At 42.9% G+C, this 26,166-nt stretch overlaps 1 protein-coding gene across 1 annotated transcript; it reads left to right on the top strand.

The window, feature by feature from the left end:
• The first annotated feature begins 1,075 nt into the window (after window positions 1-1,075).
• On the top strand, window positions 1,076-24,914 carry plpp2b (phospholipid phosphatase 2b). The gene is made up of 6 exons (XM_062395493.1): window positions 1,076-1,781; window positions 15,581-15,732; window positions 15,872-16,134; window positions 18,398-18,455; window positions 19,504-19,680; window positions 21,801-24,914. The coding sequence occupies exons 1-6, from the start codon at window positions 1,721-1,723 to the stop codon at window positions 21,957-21,959; spliced, it is 870 nt and encodes a 289-aa protein (XP_062251477.1). The 5' UTR covers window positions 1,076-1,720; the 3' UTR covers window positions 21,960-24,914.
• The last annotated feature ends 1,252 nt before the right edge of the window (window positions 24,915-26,166 follow it).

The raw sequence follows: 26,166 nt of genomic DNA, 5'->3' as shown, positions 1-26,166 counted from the left end.
TTTTTTTCTATAAAATTTTAAATGGTTATGGTTCATTGTTGTTTTTACATTTACATAGTATTAGATATTGTGCAATGAATAGGTGGTTGAAGTCCTGCCAACATGACAGCCTGACCCAGCTCCTGTGTCCACTGGTGTCCTGGTTCCACCCATGGCAGCATAGTGACATGGGGCTGGCTCATCCTGGTGGCCCAGGGAGCGCATTTCTCCGCGCTGGTTCAGGGGTAAATGATGCTGGTCTTCACAGGTGACTGACCTTACGCAAGCCTGTCATCCACCACAGACCTCCTGTCTGTGAGCACATCTGCCAACCAGAAGGGGGCAGAGAAAACCCGGTCTTTAAATCCAATTGTACTGATACGCTGAAGTCTCCATGCTGCTCCTATTCATATCTAGATATGTGTCTGTATGCCACTAATGTGGCAACTGTGCAGAAGGTCAAATAAAGCTACAAAGCAAACTGCGTGCATGTAAGATTACCGTCTTAACACGAGGGGGCTGAAGTAAGAGACCTTGGGGTAAAATCTATTGTTAATCAGATAGAAACAGTTCAACGTTGATATACGTGAATGACTCTAAAGTTCTCAGTGCAGCCTGAAAGTGGTGGAGGAAGATCCTGACTCCCTGAAGCCCTGGAACTCTGCCTGGGGGTCACGCTGGTGTCGAGTGATGATAATTCTGCTAAGGGCCCATTCAGGTTTAAAAGAGTATTTGATGGTCTGTACGTTTGTTCCTCTGTATTCTCTCTATATGTGTTCAGTGTGGGACCATCACCTCAGTGACATGAAGATAGTGACGAATATGCGTAGACCTTACAATGTTTTTGCTATTGATTCCAGTATAAATCTGTTCTAAGAGCAGGGAAAGGGTGAAGCAGCTGTTTGCACTATGTTGCTTTAATGAGAAGTGCATTATGGGATAAGATCATGTAAGGTTCCCAACCCTCAGAACTGGCTCTCCCATTAAAGCCAGAGCCTTGAGGTGGATGTAATAAATCCAGATAACTTCAGATAATTAGGTCAGTTTTTTATTCCTTCCTATTTTTGCTCCGATAGTAAAGTGTGTGCCCGCTTTCCTGCTCCCAGGCTCCTCCCTCTCGGTCGGATCTTTAGGGTTTGAGTCACTTTAACAACAGACGGACCAAAGTCAGGGTTTGCAAGGCAGGGAGAGAGAAATCCAGCCAACCGCGGAGAGGTTTTTCTCTCCCGCTCCTTTGCACGCGTGTGCGTAAAAGCTCCGAGTCTGGTGGGATACAGCCAGCGAGGAGCCAGAGAGGAGGAAGTTGGAAGGAGGGACCAGAGGAGCAGTGGCGTGGTGCTGCCTGAGAGCAGGGAGAGAGGAGCAGAGCTCAGACGCTTCCAGCTCTCCTATATCCACAGATCTCTTCAGCTCATTACGCGTTGTTTCCCCCAAAACGCAGGAATGCGCGTAAAGGGACGCACGACTCCTGCGTTGCTGCCGCGTACCAGCGAGTCACACATGAGTTTTTAAACACGCGGTGGTTTTAACAGGGTGAAATCACCTTTGCTGTCAATGTCAGCACAGGTAGTGAAAGAGGATCCCGGAAGAACACGTCGTGCAGGTTACTAGTTTGTTTGAATAGCCTGCGCTTTTTCTCCAAAGCGATCGGGCGCTGATGGACTTGTTGCCTTATTCCAAAAGTAGCTGTTACCTTTTCTAGTTTTAGATTATTTATTTTTTGTAACTAAGCGGAGGGAAGATGAAGGAGCTGAAGAAGAAGAAGCTGTACGTGGTGGTGGACGTGCTCTGCGTTTTAGTTGGTAAGTTAAGGACACGAACGCCTGGCTAACCTGTTATTTGTGACAATCCCTTTTACTGTTGACAGGAATAACTGACGATCAACAGCAGTGTGTGCGTGTGTGCGTCCGTGTGCGTGTGCTTGCGTGTGCGTGTGTGTGTGTGAGTTTTGCGTCACATAATCAACATCGGAATTAATTGAATAGCCTGATCCCTGCAGTGTCATACATGACACGCAAGCATCTCTGTAATTTAAGATCAAACCTCCTCGGGATGTTTAAAAGGCGCAGCTGAGTTTCCATGCACAGGACTCATCTGTCAGGTCATCATGTTGTTTGTGCTGATCCCACTCTGGACTCACTTGGGCGGAAATGTGACAAATGAACATGCGCCAAACACAAGAGGAAATCTCCTCTCATGCTCTCTGCACACTCCAGCAGCAGAAAAAAAAAAAAAAAGAACTTCAGCAGGACGTTACAGAGCCTCAGGAAACAGTGTGTTTGTTTATGGAAATTTGATATGCATGTGTGAGCTCCGCTTATTTCTCATTTCCCTCAGCATTTTGTTTGCCAGCAGTAATCTGAAGAATATACAGACCTCGCCCATGCTCTGCATGTCTCAATATATCCCGTCCATTTGCGCTCCCATTGTGTTGCATACAAGGAATCTGTCTTTTTTCAAGGAATAATAATCTGTCTTTTTTTCTTTTCCATTGCTGTGGTAACTGGAGTGCATCATTAGTATAATAGTTTCTGTCTCCTTCCTCCTCTGGGAAATGACCAAATAATTTGATGTGAGAAACTGAATCATATCACTGACGTGTCTTGTGGTTATAGTTCTCCACATTGGTCCTCCCTTTGCCTTTTTTACCATCAGTCTGTAATGGATAATGCTGAGTAGGGAATTATAAGGAGTACGACAGTGTAAAGCAATTCTAATTGGACTATTAAACAGGGAGCCCATAAATACTTTAGTTAAAAAAAATCATGTTTGCGAAGTAGATTTTTAAATGGAAAAAACGCATAATTGATATTTGACAAACACTAATGAATATAGTAATCCATCAGTAAACGGGTCAAATAAACAGGCTAGAGGTCAATAAAAAAATCCACATAAAACTAGACTAATGAACAAACCTTCACTAAGGCCCAACAATCCCTGTGATTATCAAGCTGCCGCAAATCTCAAACACACATAGACATCAGTCCTCTAAATATGTCATGTGTGTTCTCATCAAAATCCTTGAATTAGTCTCTGGGACACTGTCATCAAATAAGTTATCTTGCAATGGTAAAGAAAGTGGAAAAAAAGAATCCTGGATCTCGCCCTCATCCGGTTTTGCAGTGGGTTCCTCTCTGATCCATACCACATCCTTCCACCATGTTTTGTCGTAGTCTATCAGTTGTTATGTAATCCTGCTAATTAAATGACAGACAGGGAAACAAATGAAAACATAACCTTGGCAGAGATCACGATCATTGAAACGTTATTTAAAATAGATTAAAATACCGAAACAGATTAAGAGACTGCAAGACACCTGCAGTCGTCAATAAAGAGGATGATACGCTTCTGATAACATCTATATCACCACTGCCCTGTGAGGAAGCTGTTTTCAGATGCACCCACGTTATCATAATCTGTTTTATGTGGTGGGACATTGGTCCACTACTGTACCGTGACAGACACGTGTTGCAGAACAGTGAGTCCTTCAGCAGCGCGTTCATCCCTTGTTGTGTCTGTGACGTTGCGGTGAAGCTGTTGGAGGGAGGATGCAGACGAGGATGGTGGCTCATGCGTGAGCAGATCTGCTCGGCTGTGCGGTTTTCCCGGAGGTTGCAGACCTTTTCAGAGGGGCTTAGGGGGTATTTTTCTCCAACTGTGGGAAGATCTGCAGACTGCTGAAGTTGATAAGCCTCTCCATGTTTGCTGTCACAAGTCTGGGATTAACGTCTGGCCTGGGTTTGGTTTAATGGTCAGGTCCGGATGACTGCATCCCACCCGCTGCCTCTCCCTTCCCTATTTGCCACCCACGTCTCCCACCCAAATAATCATCAAGCCAACCCCAAGCTTACGTGAGGTTGCCCCAGCCATGTAGCAGCAACATGGTGGAGCTTGTAATTATGCTGACCATGTGCCCATATGGAAACAGACTTCTGACTCAGGTTTCGTCTGCCTAGTGGAACTATTTACATTTCATTTAATCCCAAAAACTCCAAATCGCATGTGAATCTTCTAACACAGAATTTCATCTGCTCTGATTAGCATCTACAGTTTTTCTACTTTCTAGTTTAAATATATACATATTTTGGCTCTAAATATTCATGTCTGGCTCTCCACTCATGGAGCATTAGCCTGTATATTAAGATGAATGACATGACAGCTACCTAACATTGAAGCGAGACTGTCTCAATCACCACCTGGTGGCTGGCTGCAGTATAGGTTATAGGGCGACATTGGTTGTATTGGCATCGGCGTGACCCTTGCATATCTGTCATCTGTGTTTTATTAAGGAATCTTAAAACTCGAATCAAAGTGATTTCTGGCCTTGCTCTCTGTCACTCACACCCTGCCCAACCCAGGTAAACTAACAACTGTTTGTGTCATATTAATGGACATGAGCCTTAATCTATTTTGTAAATCAATATTCGACACAGTCACTGAAACCCCTAATGGGGAAAACTTGTGCAAGAACCCAATTAATTGTTGGCAGTGTTTTTCCTTTTAGTCACAAAATCTATTGTTGGTCTTGTTTAAAGATATTTGAGCTGTTGGCTCTGTTCTAATATCTTTCTTGGTCTTGAGTTTGTTTTGTTGTGTAAGCTTTCTTCCTCCTCCGCTCTTTCTTTGCTTTACTCCTTCCCCCCCTCTTTCCCATGTAAATACTCTCGGTACATATAGATGATGGGTGTTGGCTCAGAGAACAGAGGAAAAACCGTGATGAACTGCTCTGTGCCCGCAGATTGTGTTCATAGGTGCAGCACTGCCAGTGTGTGTAGCTTAAGGTCGGAGGAGGGGCGACGGCTCATGACTCAGCTGCAGGAGGAGATATGAATGGCAGTGAGCTTTGCATTTTGAGTAATGTGCAAGATACTCCAAGTAGTGTGAGCCGAAATGGCTGGGGGGCAAGGCATAGGTGTAACAAACACTCACGCACATACTTTTGTTTCACGTTTAAATGCTCTTTGTTGCTATGTTAAGTACACTGTGACAAACCAGTTCTGGTGATTACACACACACACACACACACACACACACACAAACACATATAAACAGAAGGAACAGTTCCCATGAGGACATATTATCTCTTTGAAATAAACATGTGCTAGAAAGATCTTTGTCAAAATATCAATTAGCCTTATAACTCTAATATTTCTTCTAAATCGGTTCCTGTTTTGTTATTAGTTCCTTCGATGCAGTATCCGATACGTTTTTGACTTTCCTTTTCCAACTCGCACTGCTACAACAAGGCCAAAAGGTTTCCTCTAAACCTTGAACTTTTTTTGTAATTGACTTATTTATTTCCTGATAATAATAGAGCCTGTTCCCAAAGCCCCCACAGTAACACCAGAGTTATTACGTTTTTCCTCACATTCTTCTCATCCTATCAGACTGCGATTACATTGTTAGTATCCTCATGTTCTGTTCTTTGACCTCGCTGGATTTCGGTTTGCCAGCAGCAGGGTCCTCAGGGAGCGGGGCCCGTCGTGTGGCTGCGTTGGGAAGAGTGATTGTGCTGAGTTCTCAGAGATAGCCAATGAGTGCACTTTATGGGAATTGTTTTTCTCGGGAGAATTGGGTCATGGAAACCGTTGCTCCTTTAACAAACAGTCACGTCCCTCTGAGAAATATTTGTCTATTTTTGTTGTTCTTCTTCTAATCAAGTGAACCAGGATTTCTGGGGAACACAAAGTCTGTTTGAAAGTCACAAGGAACTTTTCTCATGGAAGTTTCTCTTAAATTAGTACTTCATTATGTTTAAGACATTAAAGGGGCTATTTAGCTATTTCTAAATAACTAGCAAAAGCATTTTGGCAATATAACAGAAATGTTGCAAGTTCAGCATCAAACTTTATTTCTTTGCTCTCCAAGAGTTGTTTTTTTACAGCAATCGAAAGTAACGTCGGTGTTAACTCTTGTTTTGCTTCTATTTCTATCACTTACTGCTTCTACTGAAGTTAGCATGCTAACTGGCTGGCCCTGGCCCAGCCGGCCTGTTTTGCGCTATCTGTTAGACTATATATAAAGATGGAAGACATGACTGCTCCCCAAAAGTGAAGCCAAAGCCTCTTGTCCACCCCCCAGTGGCTGGCTGCAGAAGCTTGAAGGTCATAAGTCCTGCCTCCTCCATGTTACTGGATGGACTAAAAAGTCAAAGTAAACGTCACATAAGTATTTTTAGGAAACTACACACTTGATTTAAAAAAAACTGAGCTTGGAGAATATTTTGGGAATTTGGCGGAACGGTCCGACACAAGTGTAAAACCAGTAAATGTGTATATACTATCTGAGTATTTTGAATGTTTTAAACACATTCTTTATGATCAACTTTAGGATCTTTCAGGGTCTTTTGATGGCAGATGGTTTAAATGCTGAAGAACCTTCCAATGTAAAGTATTTTTCTTCAATCCTGTAAAGTTAGATATAAAAGGTATGCAGAGAGCAAAGTCAGAGTGAGTGAGGACAGTTCAATTGTTTTGCAGAGATTGAAGTTTTTGAAAAAAGACAAACACTGTCACTGACAATGTCACTGGTTGTCCTCTTTGTGTACATGTAATAACACCTTACTGTATATTTGGCATTGATATGCGGCTGTCTCAAAAAGGAAACACACAGCATCACATTGAGCAGCGCCGTACCATTCAGGACAGTCGTACACTTGAACTCCTCCCGCTAAACCTTCATGGTTTGGGTTTAGACCTGTGTGGCCGATGTCTTTGATCACCTCCAAAACCTCCAGACTCTTTGATTGCCAGCCCAGATTTAGCCTCTCTCCCTCCCACCCGTTCGTCCGACCTCGCCTGCCACCCTGTCTCCTTATGCGCTGCTTGGAGCTAAGCATGCGTGAGTGATGGACGGAGTGAAACAGCGGGATTAGAAATAAAGAATGGGCCACAGCGGCAGCAGGACTCGGTGTGACTGAAGTTGGGCGTTCCTCATGTGAATTAGAATTCCAGAGGCCAGCGCCGGCGGAGCTTGTAGGCTCAGCACATACCTTCCACATTAGTCAGACCGGCTTGGGGTGACAGTTAGAAAGGAGTGTTGTGCTGTTTTGTCACTGCCAGCGGTCTGTAACATCACCTACTGTGTGTTTGGACTCCAGAGCTTTGGTGGCGTGAGTTTCTTTCAACAGAACATGTTTTGAAAGGAGCAAACAAAAGAGAGAGAGGGAGGGAGGAAAGAAAAAATTGGAAACACTGAGTGCAGCTAGAAGGAAACAAATTGTTGCCTCTGTGCTTGTCTACAGTGGAAGGGGGATGAGTTGGAAACAGGAGTCAGGAATGGGGACTTGAAGGATGAAAAATAAAGAGGCAAGGAAAAGTGTTCATGCAACAGGATACATGAGCTATGGACAGAAGGAAAAGATGGATCGGAAATAGAAACGAGAAAGAAGAAATGACCTCCATGCTGGAAAGACGGGAAATTAGAGTGGAAGAAATTAGATGGAGGAGCGTTCTGGCAAATGTTGCAGCTGTGACCCTGAAGGAAAGTGTTGTACCAGGCAGGGCAGCCCAAGGGCATAAGAACACCTTCCTCACAGCTCACACACACACATAGGCTTATGCCTTGAATATATGCATACTGAAACCCAGATGTATGTTTTTCAAATGGAGGAGTATAATTGTCCGTCCAGGTGGTTCTGCAGGTGCAGCAGGTTATGTCATGGTTATGAAACCAGGGCAAGTAGGTGTGAGGTACTCTCACACTATTGGAGCGACTTCCAAATGACTGTGGGAACTCAAGTCAAGGCATCAACCTATTTTTCTGTAGTTGAAAAAGGGTAGAGGTGAGAGAGGGAAAGAAATGGGAGAAAAGGTCAGAAAAAAACGCAGATCTGAAAACAGCTAGATGGAGAAAAGCAAGGAGAGGACGTGACAAGCCTCGATTCTCAGCCCCGGAGTGTGATTGTGGTCGGAACGGTCCTGTGTAATTGCATATTTGCCGGCTAAATAAAGCTCCGTCCCATCGAGGCCTCTATATTTACAACAGAAGAAGTGTGTGGGAGGACACTGCAATCAAGAAGATGACTGAGAGGAGGCCGGATCCGCGAGAGAAGAATGAATGACTTTGAAGAAGAACGGAGGATGTGAATGGGCAGTGGAATGAAGGAATGGATGCAAATATCTTCTTACGCAGACATCTTACAAGGGTTTAGATTCATGCTAAAAATGTCTGATTGTCAGTCTCTCTTTTCAACCAAAATAAGTGGGTATGCAGTTTTTTAAACATGCGTAAACCCACTAACAATAGACTCCTTTCTCATTACCAGTAGAGGAGTTTGCCTTTCTGTTTGTTTTCCTTTGCCCGGGCGGGTAATGTTCAACGTCATGAATGCCCTGGAAGCTGAGAGGCTCTCTCACCTCGCTGTCTTTCCAGTGTTGCACTTCGCACAATATGAAGAGTAAAATCTCAGTTGTTCCCAAAATGCAAAAGACAATAAGTACACAAACATTTGTGGCTATTTATGCGCAAACTCCTGGAAGGCATCACAACATTGCAGTGCCAGCATCCAGACTGAAAAACCAAAGAAGAAGAAGCTCGTTGTCACGTTTCGATGAGTCATGTGACCCAGGAGTGAATGCCGATTGGAGCCATTCCAGATAAAAACCAGATGTCAGTGGCTTTTCAGACCAGTGGAAAAAGGGCTACACTAAGAACCAATTCATAATGGGAGACACTGAGGTGCCACTGTGGATGGATGCGCTTCCCAAAATGGAATTGAAGCTGAATCTAAAATGTCCTCATCTGAGACAGGAAACCTCCCGCTCTGTGTCCTGCTAATTCAAGCAGGCTCCCAGGCAGGAGGTTGGACTGGGCTTCCTGGCTCTATTTCAAAACTGTGGCAGCATCGACCATCCATCCATCCATACGTAGTAGCAGCTGCTGACAAACAGGGTTCGCCTGGTTCCCAACTAAGTACCTCAGCTTTTCCGTCATGTATAATGTATGTTCTTTGGGATTTTTCTCGACAAGAACAATCCACCACAGACGTCTGTGAGTTTAGCTGCAGCCAGAGCCTCCGCTCCGTCTCTGAGGGGAAGCAGCTCTGGAACAGGGTCAGCGTGGGCTGTGGGGTTGTCCTTGTGGTATCCAGGAGCCCTATTTTGTCTGCAGTGGGATCTATTTTTTGCCTGTAAGCAGTTTGTGTATGTGTCTGCTCTCTAGGAGAAAGGCTGGTCTGTTTCTTGCAGGTTTAATCCACAGGGACATTGATCAACACACACACACAAACAAACACAGACACACACCTTAGGATGTAGGCAGTCATTCTGGCAGTCCACACTCTTTACATCATTTTTTGGAAGTTCTTTTATTTTTATCCAAACTTTTAATTTAATTTATGACCGACAACTTGACTCAGATTTCAGCTGAATTAGGGCTTTACTTATGAATACAGCCATGAAAAATTCATAACTTTTTTTTTACAAGCCAGGGGAGGACCATTGAAGGCCAGGTGCCCTGACTTCACTCAGCCTGTGAACTCTGTGGCAAAATCCCTGTTTGGTTATAAGGTCTTAGTAAGCACAAAAAAACGTATTAAAAACATTCAGCAAATGGCTAAATGGACGAAAACATGATACTTGAGAATCCAACGTTAACGGCTTACATGCAAAACACTGTTTAGTCATTCGCGAGCACGTTGGGTGGAAGGAACTATATTTCACCACCGTCTGTCACACCTCTTTGAAGTTAGCACTTCATTTTTGTGCCGCTTCAGCGTGATTAATGGTCCGGCTCTGGCAAGTGTTAAAAGCTTCATAAAGCAGTTTTGAAGTCGCAGCACCCTGTGACTTTAATGTAGAAATGATTATGTCCTTCTGCTGGTTTAAAGTGACATTTACCATGCTCTATTAAATAAACATTCCTCAGGACTTTGTTTGAGCCAATCTTACACAAATCTCTCAAACCTGCTGTTACACATAATGCATTCAGAAAGTATTTAGACCCCCCCACTTCTTTCAAAGAGCATTGCCGACAAACTGCTGCAATTATGGCTTCAAGAAGCCATAATTGTGAACATTAGCTGGCTATGAAAAGGTCTTCCAAAGAAGAAGGGCCTAAGACATGTGACCAAGCTCGTAACAGTGCAAGAACTCGCCCCCGAGTTTTGGGAGAAACCATCAGAAGCACATTCATCACTGATGATACGTGGCTTTTGGCGCCGTATCAGAAATCCACTCTGCGATGATTCTTCAAGACAAACCGAGACATTGGAATCTTTTTACTTGTTTGGTTCCAGCCGCTCTGTAGCAGCAACGAGGCTCTTCTTAGCTTTTAGTTATTAGCTCGCTCACCACAAATAATATAACTTAATAACCTTGTCTCTGTCAGAATGTGGTCTGCTGCTCGTTGGGCACAAACTCTGCTGAGTTTTCTTGAAACTTCCAGTCCAGTCGAGCGTCATGTTTCCAATAACAGTTGAAATGTGTATTTTTTCATCACAAACTGGGCTTGTCTTTATAGTGGATTAATTTGTCTTTACCGTTGCCAAGACTATGCTTACAGTTACACTGGCTTGTTTTTCCTTCACCCTGACCATGAACTGACTGACACACAGCCACAAGGGACCACCTTGAAGTCTGTTATTTTATTCTACTACGGAAATAATAGGGGATTCTCTTTTTTTGTGCTTTTTGTATACAACCTAGTTGTCAGAGGTTCCCCATCCCTAAAATAAAGGGGCTGAAAATGTATATTAGTGTCATATTGACATTTTTTTTTATTTTTAATAAGTTTGCCAAAAATGATGGAAAATTCAGTTGCCTCGTTGGGGTTTCTGCGTTATTTTTAACAATTTAGAGGAAAAGTATAACACAGGCATCTAACAAAATATGGAAGAAGTGTAGGATGTGAATTATTCCTGTAATCACTCTATATATGATATTTATCCTTTTTTTTTAATGTTTGCTAAATGCAAACATTACAAGTAGCATAAAATACATATTAGAACTTGGTATGGTCTGATGTAATCTGTGGAAATAGTTTTCATATCACCATGTCCTCCCATGACTCTATCAAGTTGTCATAGCGGCAAACCCCAAAGAAGGACAAAGTTCCTTTTCATTTTTGGCAATGCAAACACCCTGAGAGCAAAGTATAATGTTTTCAGATACAGATTTAAGGTATTTTACAGGTAGGGTGTGGAAATGTTAAAATAATATTTAAAAGATTCGTAGCATTGGAGTCGAAAGATAATTTCATGGCTTTCTTATTCTTTCATTGCAAAAATATGTTAGGTCCTTCAGAGAATATGTTAGAAGTTATTTGTCACAATGATACATCCTGAATGAAACTCAATCCACTCGCACTGTCTTTGATTTGACTCCAACCCTTTGTCAGTGACCGGGCAGAGAAGGGAAGGTAAACAAGCAGCATCAGTTTCTTAACATTGCGTTCCTGTTCTCGACAGCTGGAGGCAGGATGCAGGATACAGGTGCAGAAGCTGCCTCCCAAAACCAACATCAGTAGATCCAAGTCAGGTTGATCCCCCGAGACGCCTGAGACAGGATGTCAGTTAAAAGAGCCTGTATTGTGCTGTGGTTTTTACAAACAGGATTTGGGTGAATATATGGTGTCCTGACATGGCAGATAGACGTGTAAACAGTCTTCCAGTGGCCAGCTGTTACCTTTTAAGTTATCATAAATCCTAATAACTTCCTTCCTCTCCGTCAGTTGGAGCAAGATGTCTGCAATTGCTGTGTAGCAACTGAGAAACGGAGCTGTGATATCGAAGCCATGCTGATACACACAGTCGACCAATCACAAGTCAGCATCAGCCATCAATCATGATGTTTCGCCCATCATATAACAAAATTATCATCTCCCATCCACTAACATGGAGGAGGTACGGTTTAAGACCTTAAGTGCAGCTTGCCCCCAAGGGGACAATTATAGTACTTTGTCTTCATTTTTGGGAGCCATCATGTCGTCCATCTTTGTATACAGTATATCCAATCAGTTCAGGCTAATGGTTGTTCTCAATGTGTGGTTTGAGCGCAACAGCCTTAAACAAGATTTTCTGAAGCTTTTCTGCAGAGGACATGGTTTCACTTTGCGTACAAGCAGACCCTCTGCATGTGTAGCAAGATGCAAATCAGTCATACAAAGTGCCACACCTCATTGTAAGACCATGGCTGCTCTAAACAACAACTGCTATCTGAAGAACGTGAGCACTGTGTGGAGAAACGAGTGTTTCCTGCCTTTCTCAAATGTTGTAAAGAGACAGGGGCTTCTGTATGAACACCAAGTTGAAATCACTTGGTATCTGTGCATGTTGTTTCCTTCCTTGTTGGACCAGTCTCAACCCAGCTCCTACCAAGGTCGGGTTACCATGTGTGATGATGTGTTTATCCTATAGACCGCTATTGTTTATTCTCCTCTCAACACAAAGCTCCTGTTTTTCAGCAGCTCACCCTGAGACAGACACTGAGCCAGTGAGACTCTTTGTCTCTATGGTGTCTGTGAGGAACATGTGCGCAATTGGCATCTCACATAACGATGTATGATCTCATGTACATGCAAAGTCAGACATGAGCAGGACCCATGAGACACTGCATTGTTCTGTCTGTTTTTAGGATAACGTAAAAACTACAGATTCTCCTGAAACTTGGTTGAATGGTATGCTGGGCCAAAGAGGAATTGGGGGGGGGACAATTCTTTTCACTTCTTTGAACACTGTGAGGACGTTTTTGTCCCTTTTGTGAGACTTTCATGCATTAATACAAAGATGTTTATGAAAACAATCAGGCATGTGTAGAACTTATATTTATGAACAGGTAAAATATAGTGCGGATCTGGGTAATGATCCAGTGTTTGTAAAATTTACAACAATGAAATATGTATTTTGAGGGAAAGATCTTTATTCAGTTACTGTACGGTAACAAATATTAAGTTTTACTATATCGGAAAAATTCTGTCTACATGGATCAAAGTATGTATCTGATCTCAATACATGTGAATACAATGTGGTTATAAAGTGGTCAGTCAGCCTTGGCCGAGGTATGGGAGTGTCCTTCCAGTAGTTTATTGTGAAAAGCACTATTTATTATGGGAATTTCTTGGTCAATTGCTGGTTTATTACAAACATATTGAACTTGGAAGGACTCAATCCAAACACTGTCAAACCTTTAAAGTTTGTCATATAATTCCCATCTGGACTTTCTGCTGAACAATCTGTTCTGTGGAAGTGTTTCTTAAACTCACAGCCTTTATGACTTAATACTAAAGTACTAGTCATTATGTTTTTCCTGCTCTCATGATGAGAGTTTTCTGGGTGGAGGTAAAAACCCAGTTGTGTTCACCTCAGCTGAATCCTGATCCACCGTCCACTTGTATATTTTCCTTCAGTCTCCGTCTTCTCATCAGTCAGTCGCACTGGACGTCCTCCTGGAATTATGTCAGCTGCAGGCGTTTTTCGAAAGAATGGGAGGGGTGCACCTTCTCATTTACACAGAAATGTAATACTATTGGTGGGTGCAGCCCTTTTTCCACGGCTGTTTTTCTTGCATTTAGTGTGCGGCTGTATGGCATTTCCATAATGGGCCCAAGACTGTCTCTGCCTGCTATGTGCATGGTGGTGGTAGATGTCAGGGTGGGGAATGCATTCCTCACTGGGGCTGCAACTCATAAGAATTTTAATCAGTTCATCAGTTCAACTCGTATATTTTTATTTACATATTCTATTAAATCTCAATTAAAGCTAAATATCCATTGCAGGCCACCAGACTGAAAGAATTAATCATTGATCACGTAAAATGTCACTCAGTGGAGCGCATACCGACGCCAACGCCCAGCCGTCCCCCTTAAATTCAATCAAGCTGCACACAATTACACACACTCATAGATATCAGTTCCCTAAATATACATCTGGATCAATGAATTGTTCCCTGGGAATTGGTGAAAATGTCAACAATAGGCCCGATCTTACAAACTTTAAAGAAAGTGACCAAGACATTTTATCCAATCCGAAGTTTAAGGTTTTTTCTTACAACCCCCCCAAAAAAACTGTCATGGTTGGAAACATAACCACCGTGGCGGATGTAATCAGTCTGTCTTGATTAGTTGGTTTCGGAAATAATTTGTAAATTGAGCCACAGGAAAATAATCTACATGTATTTGTTTATCATTTAATCCAGCTGCTCTTAAACTGTGCACAGGGAATTACATATTCTAGAGTTTTGAGCAATTGATCCAGTTAAAACAGCCACATAATATTTTACTTAAATCATATAACAGATAATATAATTGGCATATTATTCAGCAATGGAAAGTTCCATTAACTGCAGCTTCAAACTGGACCAACAACTTATTTTAGCACTGCTTCACTTTCACCACCAAAGAGTCAAAGGTTGGAAGAATCCATTCTGGCTTTTACAGTTGTTCAAACGAGGTCTTTCTCCCACAAGCTGTTGCTGCCTCCACCCAAATCTCTTATCATGAAACACTCTCCATTCTGGCCTTGAATAGCAGCAGTAAAAGTTAGAAGCAGGATCAGTTTACAGCCAAAGTTTCCAGTGAAAAATGCAAATGTTCAATGTAGCTCATCAAACCTCTTGTCTCTGCTGCCTGATCACAGTTTTAGGTAAAAAGTCCTATAGTTATATTAATGTCTCCTGAATGTATGAGTATGGAAACTTGAGCTGCAGATTTTATTTGCCATGTTTGGAAGAGAAGACAATATCTTTTTTCTTAAAGACTGAGCTATAAGATAACATGTAATTTTGCAATGAAAGGAAATGATTGAATACTACAACCTATGAAGAATGAGTATTTGCATGATTCCAACAAAAAATACAATTCAGTACAGTAATAAAATGCATGGAAAACAGGTTTTACGGTAAATTACTTCAAAGAGGATGATCAAACGTCCAAATTAATTAACTATTTTATAACCATGTAAACAATTGTTTTTTATAGGGATGGTTTTTTACTGCATATAGACAGGCGCATGTGGAGCATGTTTTTGAACATCTCAAGGACTTCACTCGAGCTCTCAGGAGCCTTAACCGACTATATTTGGTCTTATTTGCTGCACACAGCCACATTAAAGAGCTTCACTTGAGTGTGTGTGTGTTGTGTCTGCATTAATTTGTTCAGCCTCTTGTAAGTGTTTGTATGATCTTGTCAGATTTTTTCTATTTTTTTTTACATTTACCCACATGCCTGTGTATATAAATAATTTTTTCCCTCACTGTTTATTTTTGCAGTCCCTTGCTGTGCATTTCTACCCTGCCATTTTACTACCGAATGTTTTTTTTGTCTCCTTGGTGGGGTGTTTCATCATTGTGATTTTAGAGCTCCAGCTCCAGCGGGGGAGAAAAAACAATTTAGCTATCCTTAGAGAAACATTTTCACTTCACTGCTTAAGAAGTGATGTCATGTCTAAAAAACTTGCAGAGGAAAAAAAAGAGACAAATGTGTTATTTTAAGTTCATTAACTTGAATTAAACCTTATTTCTGATCTTGGCAATGTCCAAGCTCCATAAATCACTTAAAGGGGAACAGCACGGTTTCTCCATATATAGTGAATATTCACTTTAAGCTTCGTGTATGACCTGGCTGGTTCTTATCTGAGAGTTTTTCTTCTGTTTTGCTTTAATTTCAGCGGCACTGCCCTTCATCATTATGACCATTGTGTTCAAGCCATATGAAAGGGGCGTCTACTGTGATGATGAGAGCATCATGTACCCATTAAAACCAGACACCATCACCCACGGCATGCTGGCGGCCGTCACCATCTCCTGCACGGTCATCATTGTAAGTTTCCCCCCCAAACATCAATCTTCCCTCCCTCCTGTTTCTCTGAGAGTTTCATCTCATCCATTCTCAACTTTGGGAACTGGCTTAAGTGTCAGCGTACGAGGAAAAGTAACTGTACTTCTTCTTCTCCCGTCAGATCTCCTCTGGAGAGGCGTACCTGGTTTACAGCAAGAGGATTTACTCTAACTCAGACTTCAACCAGTACGTAGCCGCGCTCTACAAGGTGGTGGGCACCTTCTTGTTTGGGGCAGCCGTCAGCCAGTCGCTGACCGACCTCGCCAAGTTCACCATCGGCCGTCCGAGGCCTAACTTCATGGCTGTGTGTGCTCCCAAGGCCTGCACGGGATACATGGCTGTGATCAACTGCACAGGCAAACCGCAGGACGTCACGGAGTCAAGGTAGGAAGAGAACTGAGTTTTTACTTAGAACACTGTGCTCAGTGAGGAAATGAGAATGGCACTCGATAGAGCACATATCTCTGCCAAGGCCCAACGGTCCCCTTAAATTCAATCAAGCTGCACCAAACTCTACACTCACAGATTTCAGTTCCCTTATGCTGATTTGTTTTTTCTAGTCCATGAATTATTCCCACGGTGAACAAAAGAAAAAAACGCCCTTTCTTGTAATGTTAAAGAAAGTTAACAAAACAAATCCTGGATCTGCGCCTGGATACAGATTCGCACCATAAAATGTGTTCTTCCCTGACCCGAACAACATCCTTTAACTTCATCTGTTAAATTGTTTTTATGTAATCTTGCATACAAACAAAAGAATAAGGGTGAAAACACAAAACCTCCTGGGTGGAGGGAGTTAAAAAAAATAATATTATCAACAAAACTTTATTATAAATAACCAGAGGTGGGACCAAGTCATTTTTTTGCAAGTCCCAAGTAAGTCTCAAGTCTTTGCCCTCAAGTCCCGAGTCAAGTCCCAAGTCAAGACAGGCAAGTCCCGAGTCAAGTCCAAAGTCAAGACTGACAAGTCTCAAGTCAAGTCCAAGTCCTGCAGTTTGAGTTTCGAGTCTTTTCGAGTCCTTTTGATCACTGAGTAATAATATATTTACACAGATCATGTATGCTTTTAAAATCTGTATTTATTTATTTATTAAAACAAGTGCAATTGAAATTACAGAAAAAAATTGTGCCAACATTGCACTTCCCTATTGCACTATTAACCAGTCATTTTTAACATTTAACTCATATTTTGCAAGAATATTCTTCATTTTAAACCACTCCTACAGAATGAACACATTTGAAAAAACAAGTGCAATTGTAATTATTTGTACAAAAGTGCTAACATTGTATTTTGCATTTTACCTAGTTCCACAGCTGTTTCTGTCCTGTCCTGTGTTTATCTCATCTCATTTATCTCACCTCATATTGTCTGTGTGTGTGTGTACATGTGAGAAACATAACAAATACATGAACATGAACATTTCTGTCCTGTCCTGTGTTTATCTCATCTCATTTATCTTACCTCATATTGTCTGTGTGTGTGTGTACATGTGAGAAACATAACAAATACTTGAACATAACAATGAACAGGGTTGTACTTTTTATATGTCAGGGCCCTATGCTGAATTGCATTTGCAAAAGACCAAATTGGCCAAAAGTCTGTCAGTCATTTGTGCACGATGTGGACGTAGTATGATTCCACCCAGTGCCGCTGCGAGCCATTTTGGTGCCCTAAGCATAACTCCTCTATGATTACATTAAATAATCATCAATAAGTACAAACAAGAATAGTCAATCTTCTTTAACTTTTTTTGAGCAATTTAATATATCTCTTGTTCTGACTTTTTTGTGATATACATGGCTATAAGGTACCTAATATTTCTATACTGAAATAATATCGGCATTATAATTGTAAGCTAATTTATTTAATGACATTATTGTTGAGGGTTGATTTGTATTTCCGGTTTTAAGTGGGTTGTTGGTAGTGAATCTTATTTTGAAAGGGGGCTTTAAAGGAAGTGGGTGCTGTGATGAGTGAAGTTGTAAAGTGAACGGAGAATAAACGGGTGTGCTGTCCCGAGCGCATGACCTGCTCTCGTGTCCTTTGTCGGCTGAAGCCGGACTTATGATACAACCAAACGCTCGGCTACATAATTATTATAACATGATAATTTTTCAGTTGCTTTTTTTTGGTGCCCCCTCAGGACTTGGTGCCCGACGCACAGCGCGTAGTGCGCGTTTTGGGAGCGGCGGCGCTGCACACACACACACAGACGCACATAAACACGATGACAGATACAGAGCGCTCCTTAATAACATACTTTTTAATCTTTGTGTTTTGGGGAAAGGAGCAAGTCTTATCAAGTCAAACGGCTCAAGTCCAAGTGAAGTCACGAGTCATTGATTTTGAAGTCCAAGTCGAGTTGCAAGTCTCTTTACATTTTGTCAAGTCGAGTCTAAAGTCATCAAATTAATGACTCGAGTCTGACTCGAGTCCAAGTCATGTGACTCGAGTCTGACTCGAGTCCAAGTCATGTGACTCGAGTCCACACCTCTGTAAATAACTATAAATAAAACAAAAACACAAATACAAGCAAATATATAGAACCCTAGATAAATTTGTTTTCTTCTAAAGATAATGATGAAAATTTGATTCCTTAGTTTAAAATGTGATTCAGCTACATTTGAGTCTTTTTTCTTTTTCCAGATTGTCCTTCTACTCTGGTCACTCCTCTTTCGGGATGTACTGTATGCTCTTCCTTGCAGTAAGTACCACACACAAGCCTCAGTCCTAAAACACAATGTAAACATGCAACAGTAAATATAGATGTGTCACCATGCCACCATCTCAGTGTGACTCAGGCATGAAAGTCCCCAGATGGTCTCATCATGAGACCAGATTTATGCATTTGGATCTGCAGTCAAGGGCTTATTGTTGAGACCATGAAAAGGCTCATAGATCCAGTTTCTGCCCGTGGACACAAAAGGGACGAGGCAAGAGTTCAGAGGAGGAATGTGGACAGTGAGAGACGGGATCCGGAGACGTCTGCTCCCTTTTTCCCGGCAATGATTAAGACAGAGCATGTGCTGCTGCTGTGTTCTGTATCCACTTCATTGCCCTTGGCCTCGTTTCTCTCTGTTAAAAGGCCTGCAGGCACCGGACAGCGGGTTTCACGAGGCCAAGCAAAGCAACTTTGTTCCGTTCAGAGGAAAATTCCATTTGAGGGAGACAGAAGGATCTCTCCAGCTAGTGTCCTGTCAGTAGTCTGGTCTGCACTCTCTTTTTACCAGACGAATAAGAGCTAAGCTGTGATATCCAGGTTTGCAGGGTTCAGTGCAGAGAGGCTGTGAGGCTGGGGGGGGGGGGGGCGTGGTGCGATGCCAAGTTTTGCACCTTCAGCAGTAACCCAGCAGACGCCCAGTGACGTCTGTGCTGTTCCCGGGTTCATACATATTTTGGCATCTGCTGCTCTCCAGTCAAATAAAGGGTTTCAGTTGTGTAGCGGACATAAATTAGCCTCATACTCAACACCCTTTTACATTCAAATTCAATTTGAGACGTATACCAGCTACTGTTTCTGCCTTAGAGACACATGACCTCATGCTCTACGTGAATAGACGTTTTTATTATTGGTGTTTGCAGTGAAATAACATACGTACTTTGTAACCTGACAGTGGGGCAGACTAATTGTTGAACCATAAACCTAGAATCTTGACTGCTGCATGACTTCACTGCTATTTCACTCATGCAAATAAACTTTTTCTTCCTTCCCTCATCCCCGTACCATCTCCCGCTCTCTTCTCCTCCTCCAGCTTTACGTGCAGGCCAGACTGGTGGCTAAGTGGGCTAGACTCCTCCGGCCCACAATCCAGTTCTTCCTGGTAGCCTTTGCGGTGTATGTGGGCTACACCCGAGTCTCTGATTACAAGCACCACTGGAGCGACGTGCTGGTGGGGATGCTGCAGGGAGCGCTGATCGCTGTGCTCAACGTGAGTTCAACTTCATTCAAGGAAATGCCCTGCCCATTGAAAGAATGTCTGCACTGTACTCTCGTGACATTAGACACAGTCTGTATACTCGCCAAATGATGCTCGGAGATGTCTATGATCTGGTTTGAAAGCTTTGAAAACAGTAGTGTGTAGTACAGATGACAGAAGTTCAGCCATAAGTGCATTCAGGTACATGTAACTCAAGATGTTTTCAGACATTAACTCTGAGATTATCAGCGCATGGGTTCTGGACTTTTCCCTTATCCCCAAAAGCTTTCGAATCTTGTTGTCCTTCCAAGTTGACGTCTTCGTCGGTGTCCCTATGTTCGGCACCTTACCTTCATCCTGAGATGTGTGGGTCCTTCCGTGTTGTGCCCAGGCCACACAGGAAGTGTGAGCCTGTTTCCTGCGAGTGAGCCGCGCTGCTCTTCTAGTGATTTTCGGATATTTTCGTGTATTTTCTCCCAGTTCACAGCAATATAAACAGGGAAAATTGTCTTTCCCCACAGTTTCAATATCGAACTGCAACATAAGAAACATAAATATTTGCCTCCAGTACCTGTTTCAAACTAAAAGCCCTCTGGCATTACTGTTGACTGAATCCGGTCCTTTATTGTAACAAGGTTTTGGAGGAGTTGAAGATGCGCGGCTTCGTACCAAAGTGTGCTGGCATTTAGTTAAGTTCATAGGCCGACAGAAAATATGGTGGCCATACCAGAAACCTCACATGGCAGCTCCGCAGACCCACTTCCTGTGTGAACAACAGGCGCCTGAGAGATGCAGCAGATCAGCAACACAGCTGGCACACACTGCACACACACACACACACATGGCCTAGGCGCTAGAGAAGTCATCAACCCGTCCACATGCTGGCTCTGAATCCTCCAGATTCTCCTGATGTGATCTCATATGGGCTCTGACACACACATTTGTGTTTTCACACACTGTCCCTCCGGAAAATGTCAAGAGATTATCTGTAGATCATTGCATGTGTGAAAGCTGCGACAGTTTCTTATCTCACATCCTCTTTCAATCCTGACAGATTCACTCACAGAGAATGCAGAGGTGATTTTATACCTGCTCAGGTCTCTTCCTGTATTTATTTGGGGTTTATTTGTTGAGTTTGTGAGAAATCGCACAAGCTTTTATTTTATTCCGAAAACATTTACATCCTATTTTTGAATCACGAGGAGAGCTCATTAGATGTTTCTGTGAAGTGTCTCCAGCCTCGTACCTGTTGAAATCTGTTGAAATCTTGCTCCTGTGGTTTCAGGCTTTAGGCAAAGCAAACACGGGTTGGACTGTCCAGATCATAAGAAAGACATTTCATGGAAATCTGAACCGTCAACGATACTTCTTCCCTTAGAGCAGAGCAGCTGCTAGTGAATCAACATTTCTGCTTTATTTCAATCTGGCAGTGAAACGTGTGTAGAGGGGAAGTATGAGTGGAGCGGAGATTCTGACAGAGGCAGAGTGTGACCTGACAAGAACACACACACACACACACTCACACCTAAAGGTTCTTCAACCATTCCCACCCACTCCATCCAGCTGGGCTCCTTTTTATTGTTTGGCCACTTCCCTGTTTTGATTGAACCACTGTCAGCACCGCCTTGTGGAAACTCCGCAGTGGTAGAGAGTGTGTGTTTGTGCGTGTGCGTGCGTCCGTGTATGATTAACAGGGAAGTGAGCCTTTCGGCCTTCACGTTGCTCCGCGCAATTAGAGACCCTCCTGGCCAGAGTGTTTTATGGCCGACAGGGGTTGTGCCTGCTCTCTGTGTGTGTTCCTCTCAGATGTGCACGAGTGTTGGTGTGTCACTCAACAGCTGTGCACAGACCGGTCCAGACACATGTAATCACAGTTTCCAGACCTGCCCTCAATCCATATGCCTCCTCTGTATCCATCACACAGGAGACACTCCACAATCTCTGTGGGATAAAATATCCACTAACCTAGTTTTTCTCTCTTCTCCTCATTCTCCTCATCTACCTCCTTCTCATCTTCTTCTTCTTCCTGTCCTCAAACACCTCCTGTCCTCCTGCTCTCCTTCTTCTCTCCCCCTCCTCACCTCTGCCTTACCTCGCTTCTTCCTCTCCTCTTCCTGTCCTCTTCTCTGCAGGTGCGCTTCGTGTCAGACTTCTTCAAGAAGCGTCCTGCACGTTGCACGAGGCAAGACACCACCGACAGCGAGGAGCCGGAGAGGAAACCCAGCCTGCAGATCGTAGACTCTGAAAACACCAACAATTACAACTACCCACACAATCCTGGCCCTGTGTGATAGTGGGGGGCTGACGCTGGGGGGAAAGAAAGGCTGCAGCCTGCAGATCCGAAACCCGTGTGATGGGGGTCCAACCCAGGGGTCTTCAACCGCCATTGACTCTTTGCTGGATGAGAAGTTCTATGACTATGATTTGTTAAATCTTGGCTACATGTGTTCCGGTCTTCAACCAGACCTTTGTATCTCTGTTTGAAAGGAGTAAAGCTCGGGATCTGGTCTGTAGCTTGCAGCCTTCAAGCCCCCAGCTCTCACCCTCTCCCTCTCTCTCCATACGTATCAACCACTCACACCCCCACCTGCTCCCCAACCACTGGACTGACTGAGGGGGCTGCGTCCCATCACCAGGGCAATGACGTCCTGCTCTCCTGTAAGAGAGAGAAGGAGCATATTGTTTGTAAGACATCATTGTGGATGTTCAAGTGTATTCGCTTCAAGCTGCATTAAGGGAAAAGAAAAAACTCCAAACACACACAGCAACAAAGCTATGGTATATAGTTGCCTAATGAAGTGCTTGTGAAACCTAGACGTGCCAATTACAGCCCTTTTCTGGCCATCGGATGAATGTAAGGCAGATTTTGTGCTTATACATGTATCGGCCCAACAACTTCCTCTCCTTAGCCATGTTGCAGGGAGTGCAGCTGCCGACAGCTTTCTATAAAGTGTCGATTAGAGCAGTTTGAATCTGGAAGTGCCCTGGGACACCGTGGGATTGGCTGTGGCAACTCATTTTTTACACTATTATCAAATATATCGTTTAATGGAGCTCTAATGTGTTTTGTATGTATGTTTTTAATTTTCATTTGGTTTTGTTTTTTCGAGCACCTTACGCTGGTCACTCGCCTGTAAGCAAATTGTTGACAACAGCTCACATTGGATGAGCTCATTCTCTCAATATACCGAGGCTCGCAGACAGAGCAGCTGCAGGCCATCCCAGCGCTGCTTTGACACCAGGGGTATATCAATCCAACCAACATGGCAGGCTATAAGCATCACCTGGAGATAAATCCATAGATCTGAAATAAGAGGACAATAGGTTCCTGCCAGCTGTTTTAAGTGCCACACAAACAGATCTGTTGTAAAGCATTAGCTCTGTTTCAATTCACGGGCTGAATCCTTAGGAGGCTGCATTTGAAGGCTGATTCCATCACAGCGTAACTTTACGAGGGGCTACTTCAAATATGGCCGACTAATGTTTCCTTCTATCCTCCAGAAAGGAGTATCACGATCAAGGTATTGAATCGTGGTAACAAGCTCCCGCCAACACAAGCATTCGACCAATCGGGAGTCAGTCCATGTCAATCATTGTTTTTATTGCATCAAATAAAACCAAACTTTCAGGTTAACTGGACACTTGCACTAACCAGTGTGAAAAGAACCAACTTAAAAGTAATGCAAAACATCTTTGAAACTATTTATTGGCATGTACAGTTCTTACACCTTTTAGTTTGGTCCATGTCCCATTGGCTATAGCGGAGGAGGCAGGATTAATGACCTATAGCGTAGTCAGCCACCAGGGGGTGATCAAGATGCTCTGGCTTCACTTTTTGGAGGCTGTTAATTACTATGACAAAATTGCCTACGTAGATTTGTCACTCTTACTGATGTGTTGTTTAGATCAGGTCAGTCTTTAACAGTAGACCCTGTGCAGACTGGCTCAAATTCACCTTTAACAGTAGGGATGCTTTTCTAAAATGTGCAAATTGAAATGTGGCGTGATTGATTGATATTATATTTCCCCTGTGTGTTATGGACTGCAGAGGTAGGAACCATTGATGCAGAAGTCCTGATGAACTTAATGCATCATACCACTACGACTATACTGCCAATCACATGTTGACAAATCTGGCCTCCTTTTCCGCTCTCTGTCTTGTGTTTTTATATAATTTCTCAAATAGTAGTAATCAAAGAAGGATGAGACGACCGTTTTGAAAATGGTGTTTAATTTATTTTAAATACAAGAAGCTTCTCTATTAACTTTAATAAGGTTGGAATTGCCAGCGTTGTTAAGGTTTTTTGTGCAATCACCCTTGCTTGCCACTATGAGCCAGAAATAATGTACTTTCTACTAATTCTATGAGACATGTTTCATGTTCTGTGAAGGATGTGTATATACGCTTGTATGTTTTTATAAGCAGATTTAAAATTCACCTGTACAGTGTGCTTGTTTTGGCCTATGCCTTCACAGACTGGTCCTTATTGGAGCTACCACACAAATGGATCCGATTCCAGGTCAAAACGTGAGCCAGATGCCTTGGCAGGGCTTTCAAAATGCTGTTGTAATGATAATGGGTTACATACCCAACTGTGTTTCTGAAGCGAGTAACACAGCTCCATTCCCACTTCAAAGAACCGTCTACGTTCCGTTTCCCCTTCCTGTGTTGATAGATGGAGTTAAAATCGTGAGCTAGGTCTCCTCTGCAGTCGGAGGAACGACGACAGATCACTCGGACCTCACAATTGATGGAGGGAAGAGAAAAGGAAGACAGAGGGAGATGGAGACCTCCACCTGATAGTGATTGTGAGGCCCTGACGGTGAGCTAGGTCTAGGAGGAGGTGGGGTACTTCCAGGGGTGTGGGGTAACCTACGGTAAACCTTGGGTCCCTTGGGACGACTACACATTTGAAACAGAGTTTACAACGAGAAACAGCTGGAACTGGTTGTGGTGAACCCCCCCCCCCCACACACACACACACACACAGACTAATAGCACAAATGAGGACAAGGATGTAAGAACGTCATGGCATTTGATTTCCCACTCTCGAAGCCCAGGTTCTCCACTGGTCACGTGGCTCCATGTGCGTTTTATGTTTTACTGGATCGGTGTTTCAGAATTGCAACCAGATGACCAATCTTTTATGTGTCGACTTGTAACTATGGTTCATGTTGTTCTTTTGTGTATAGATTATATCTACAGTCTTTAAATCAGAGAATTTTAAATAAAGATATAATCCACATTCAGGTCTGTTGTCTTGCTTTTATACATTTAAGATTGCAACCCCTTCCTCAATTGTCTTACAGTGGTTTGGTCCATTGCAATATATCCCTGAGCATATACAGTACATATATTTAGTTATACATACATGTAGATGGATGGATATTGACATGACATGTTGAGGGTGCAAGGATATGCAGGGTAAAAGAAATTGTTGCAATACGGACACAGGATACATGCGATATTAAAAGGATTTTAATAAAGAGCACGTTGCCGCCAGTCGGACCGAGTTGAACATGTCTTCTTCTATGTCCTCTTCTGCGTGATGAGTAACAACACGTTCAGAAACCACAGGGATAGTGCCACCCTTCGCAAAACACTCTGATTTGAACGGGCACTACACTAGTACAAGTAAAAAACCAGTACTTTCTGTGAGAGCTTGTGTGTTCCCTTCAGGAAAAATGCTCCTGAGAAATGTCCCCCCCCCCCCCATGCATGGAGGAAAACTAAGATCACCAATAACTGCTCTTTTCTCTTTAAGCCGTGTTAGACTTGATAGTCAGGGAAGAATAGCTAGAAAAACAGAAATCCTTCTCATTTGAATTAGAGGAGGTGGTGTTATGTAGAAATAGATGGAGTCAGTAAGGGTTAATCTATGCACCCATGCTGCCTCAGTGCGACCAGGCCCGGAGAATGGAGTGCTCTACAAAAATAAACATGTATATTTATGACAGCATAAACACTGGGCCCAAGGGGACAGTTGTGGGTGTTTCTTTGGCAGTTTGCGCTGAAAACCACTGTCATCCCCCATTTAAAACAATATTGCTCACTCCCATGTCGTGAAAGTTGAGCGTATGTGGGGCCGCTTCACGCGGCAGTGGCAAAGCAACTGGGAATTTAACACATTATTTAACATTTACCTTTTATTTTCATTACTATTTATTTATTTAGCTTCCTATTCAGTGAGATTTGCTCTTTATGCGTTCACTGGTATTTCATTTCTACATTATCCTTAAGGTCGTACTGTTAATGTACCTTTAATGAGATGTAGTCTCAGTGACAGAACTGGCTGAACATCATATCTGTGGTTTTTATGTAGAGAAACTACCATCTGGAAAACATGACCCAGCACATACATCAGATCTACAGTCTGCCTTAGACCTGGATGAGGCATTAGAATCTCTGAACCCTAACCCTGGAGCAGAGCACTGGTTTCCCTTGACTTTACATTACTGTCATAACCGGACACTAAACAACCAGCTTGATGTGATCAA

The sequence above is a fragment of the Platichthys flesus genome, chromosome 9 (assembly GCF_949316205.1).
Source record: "Platichthys flesus chromosome 9, fPlaFle2.1, whole genome shotgun sequence".
NCBI classification, from domain to species: domain Eukaryota; kingdom Metazoa; phylum Chordata; class Actinopteri; order Pleuronectiformes; family Pleuronectidae; genus Platichthys; species Platichthys flesus.
The sequence above is the reverse complement of the archived record's forward strand: the minus strand, read 5'-3'. Positions and strand labels throughout refer to the sequence as shown.

Bases quoted from the DNA above. Each gene is read 5' to 3' on its own strand.
- plpp2b (XM_062395493.1), top strand. From the start codon at position 1,721: ATGAAGGAGCTGAAGAAGAAGAAGCTGTACGTGGTGGTGGACGTGCTC. The intron at 1,782-15,580 runs GTAAGTTAAGGA...CTTTAATTTCAG, and splicing joins CGTGCTCTGCGTTTTAGTTG to CGGCACTGCCCTTCATCATT. The intron at 16,135-18,397 runs GTAGGAAGAGAA...TTCTTTTTCCAG, and splicing joins CAGGACGTCACGGAGTCAAG to ATTGTCCTTCTACTCTGGTC.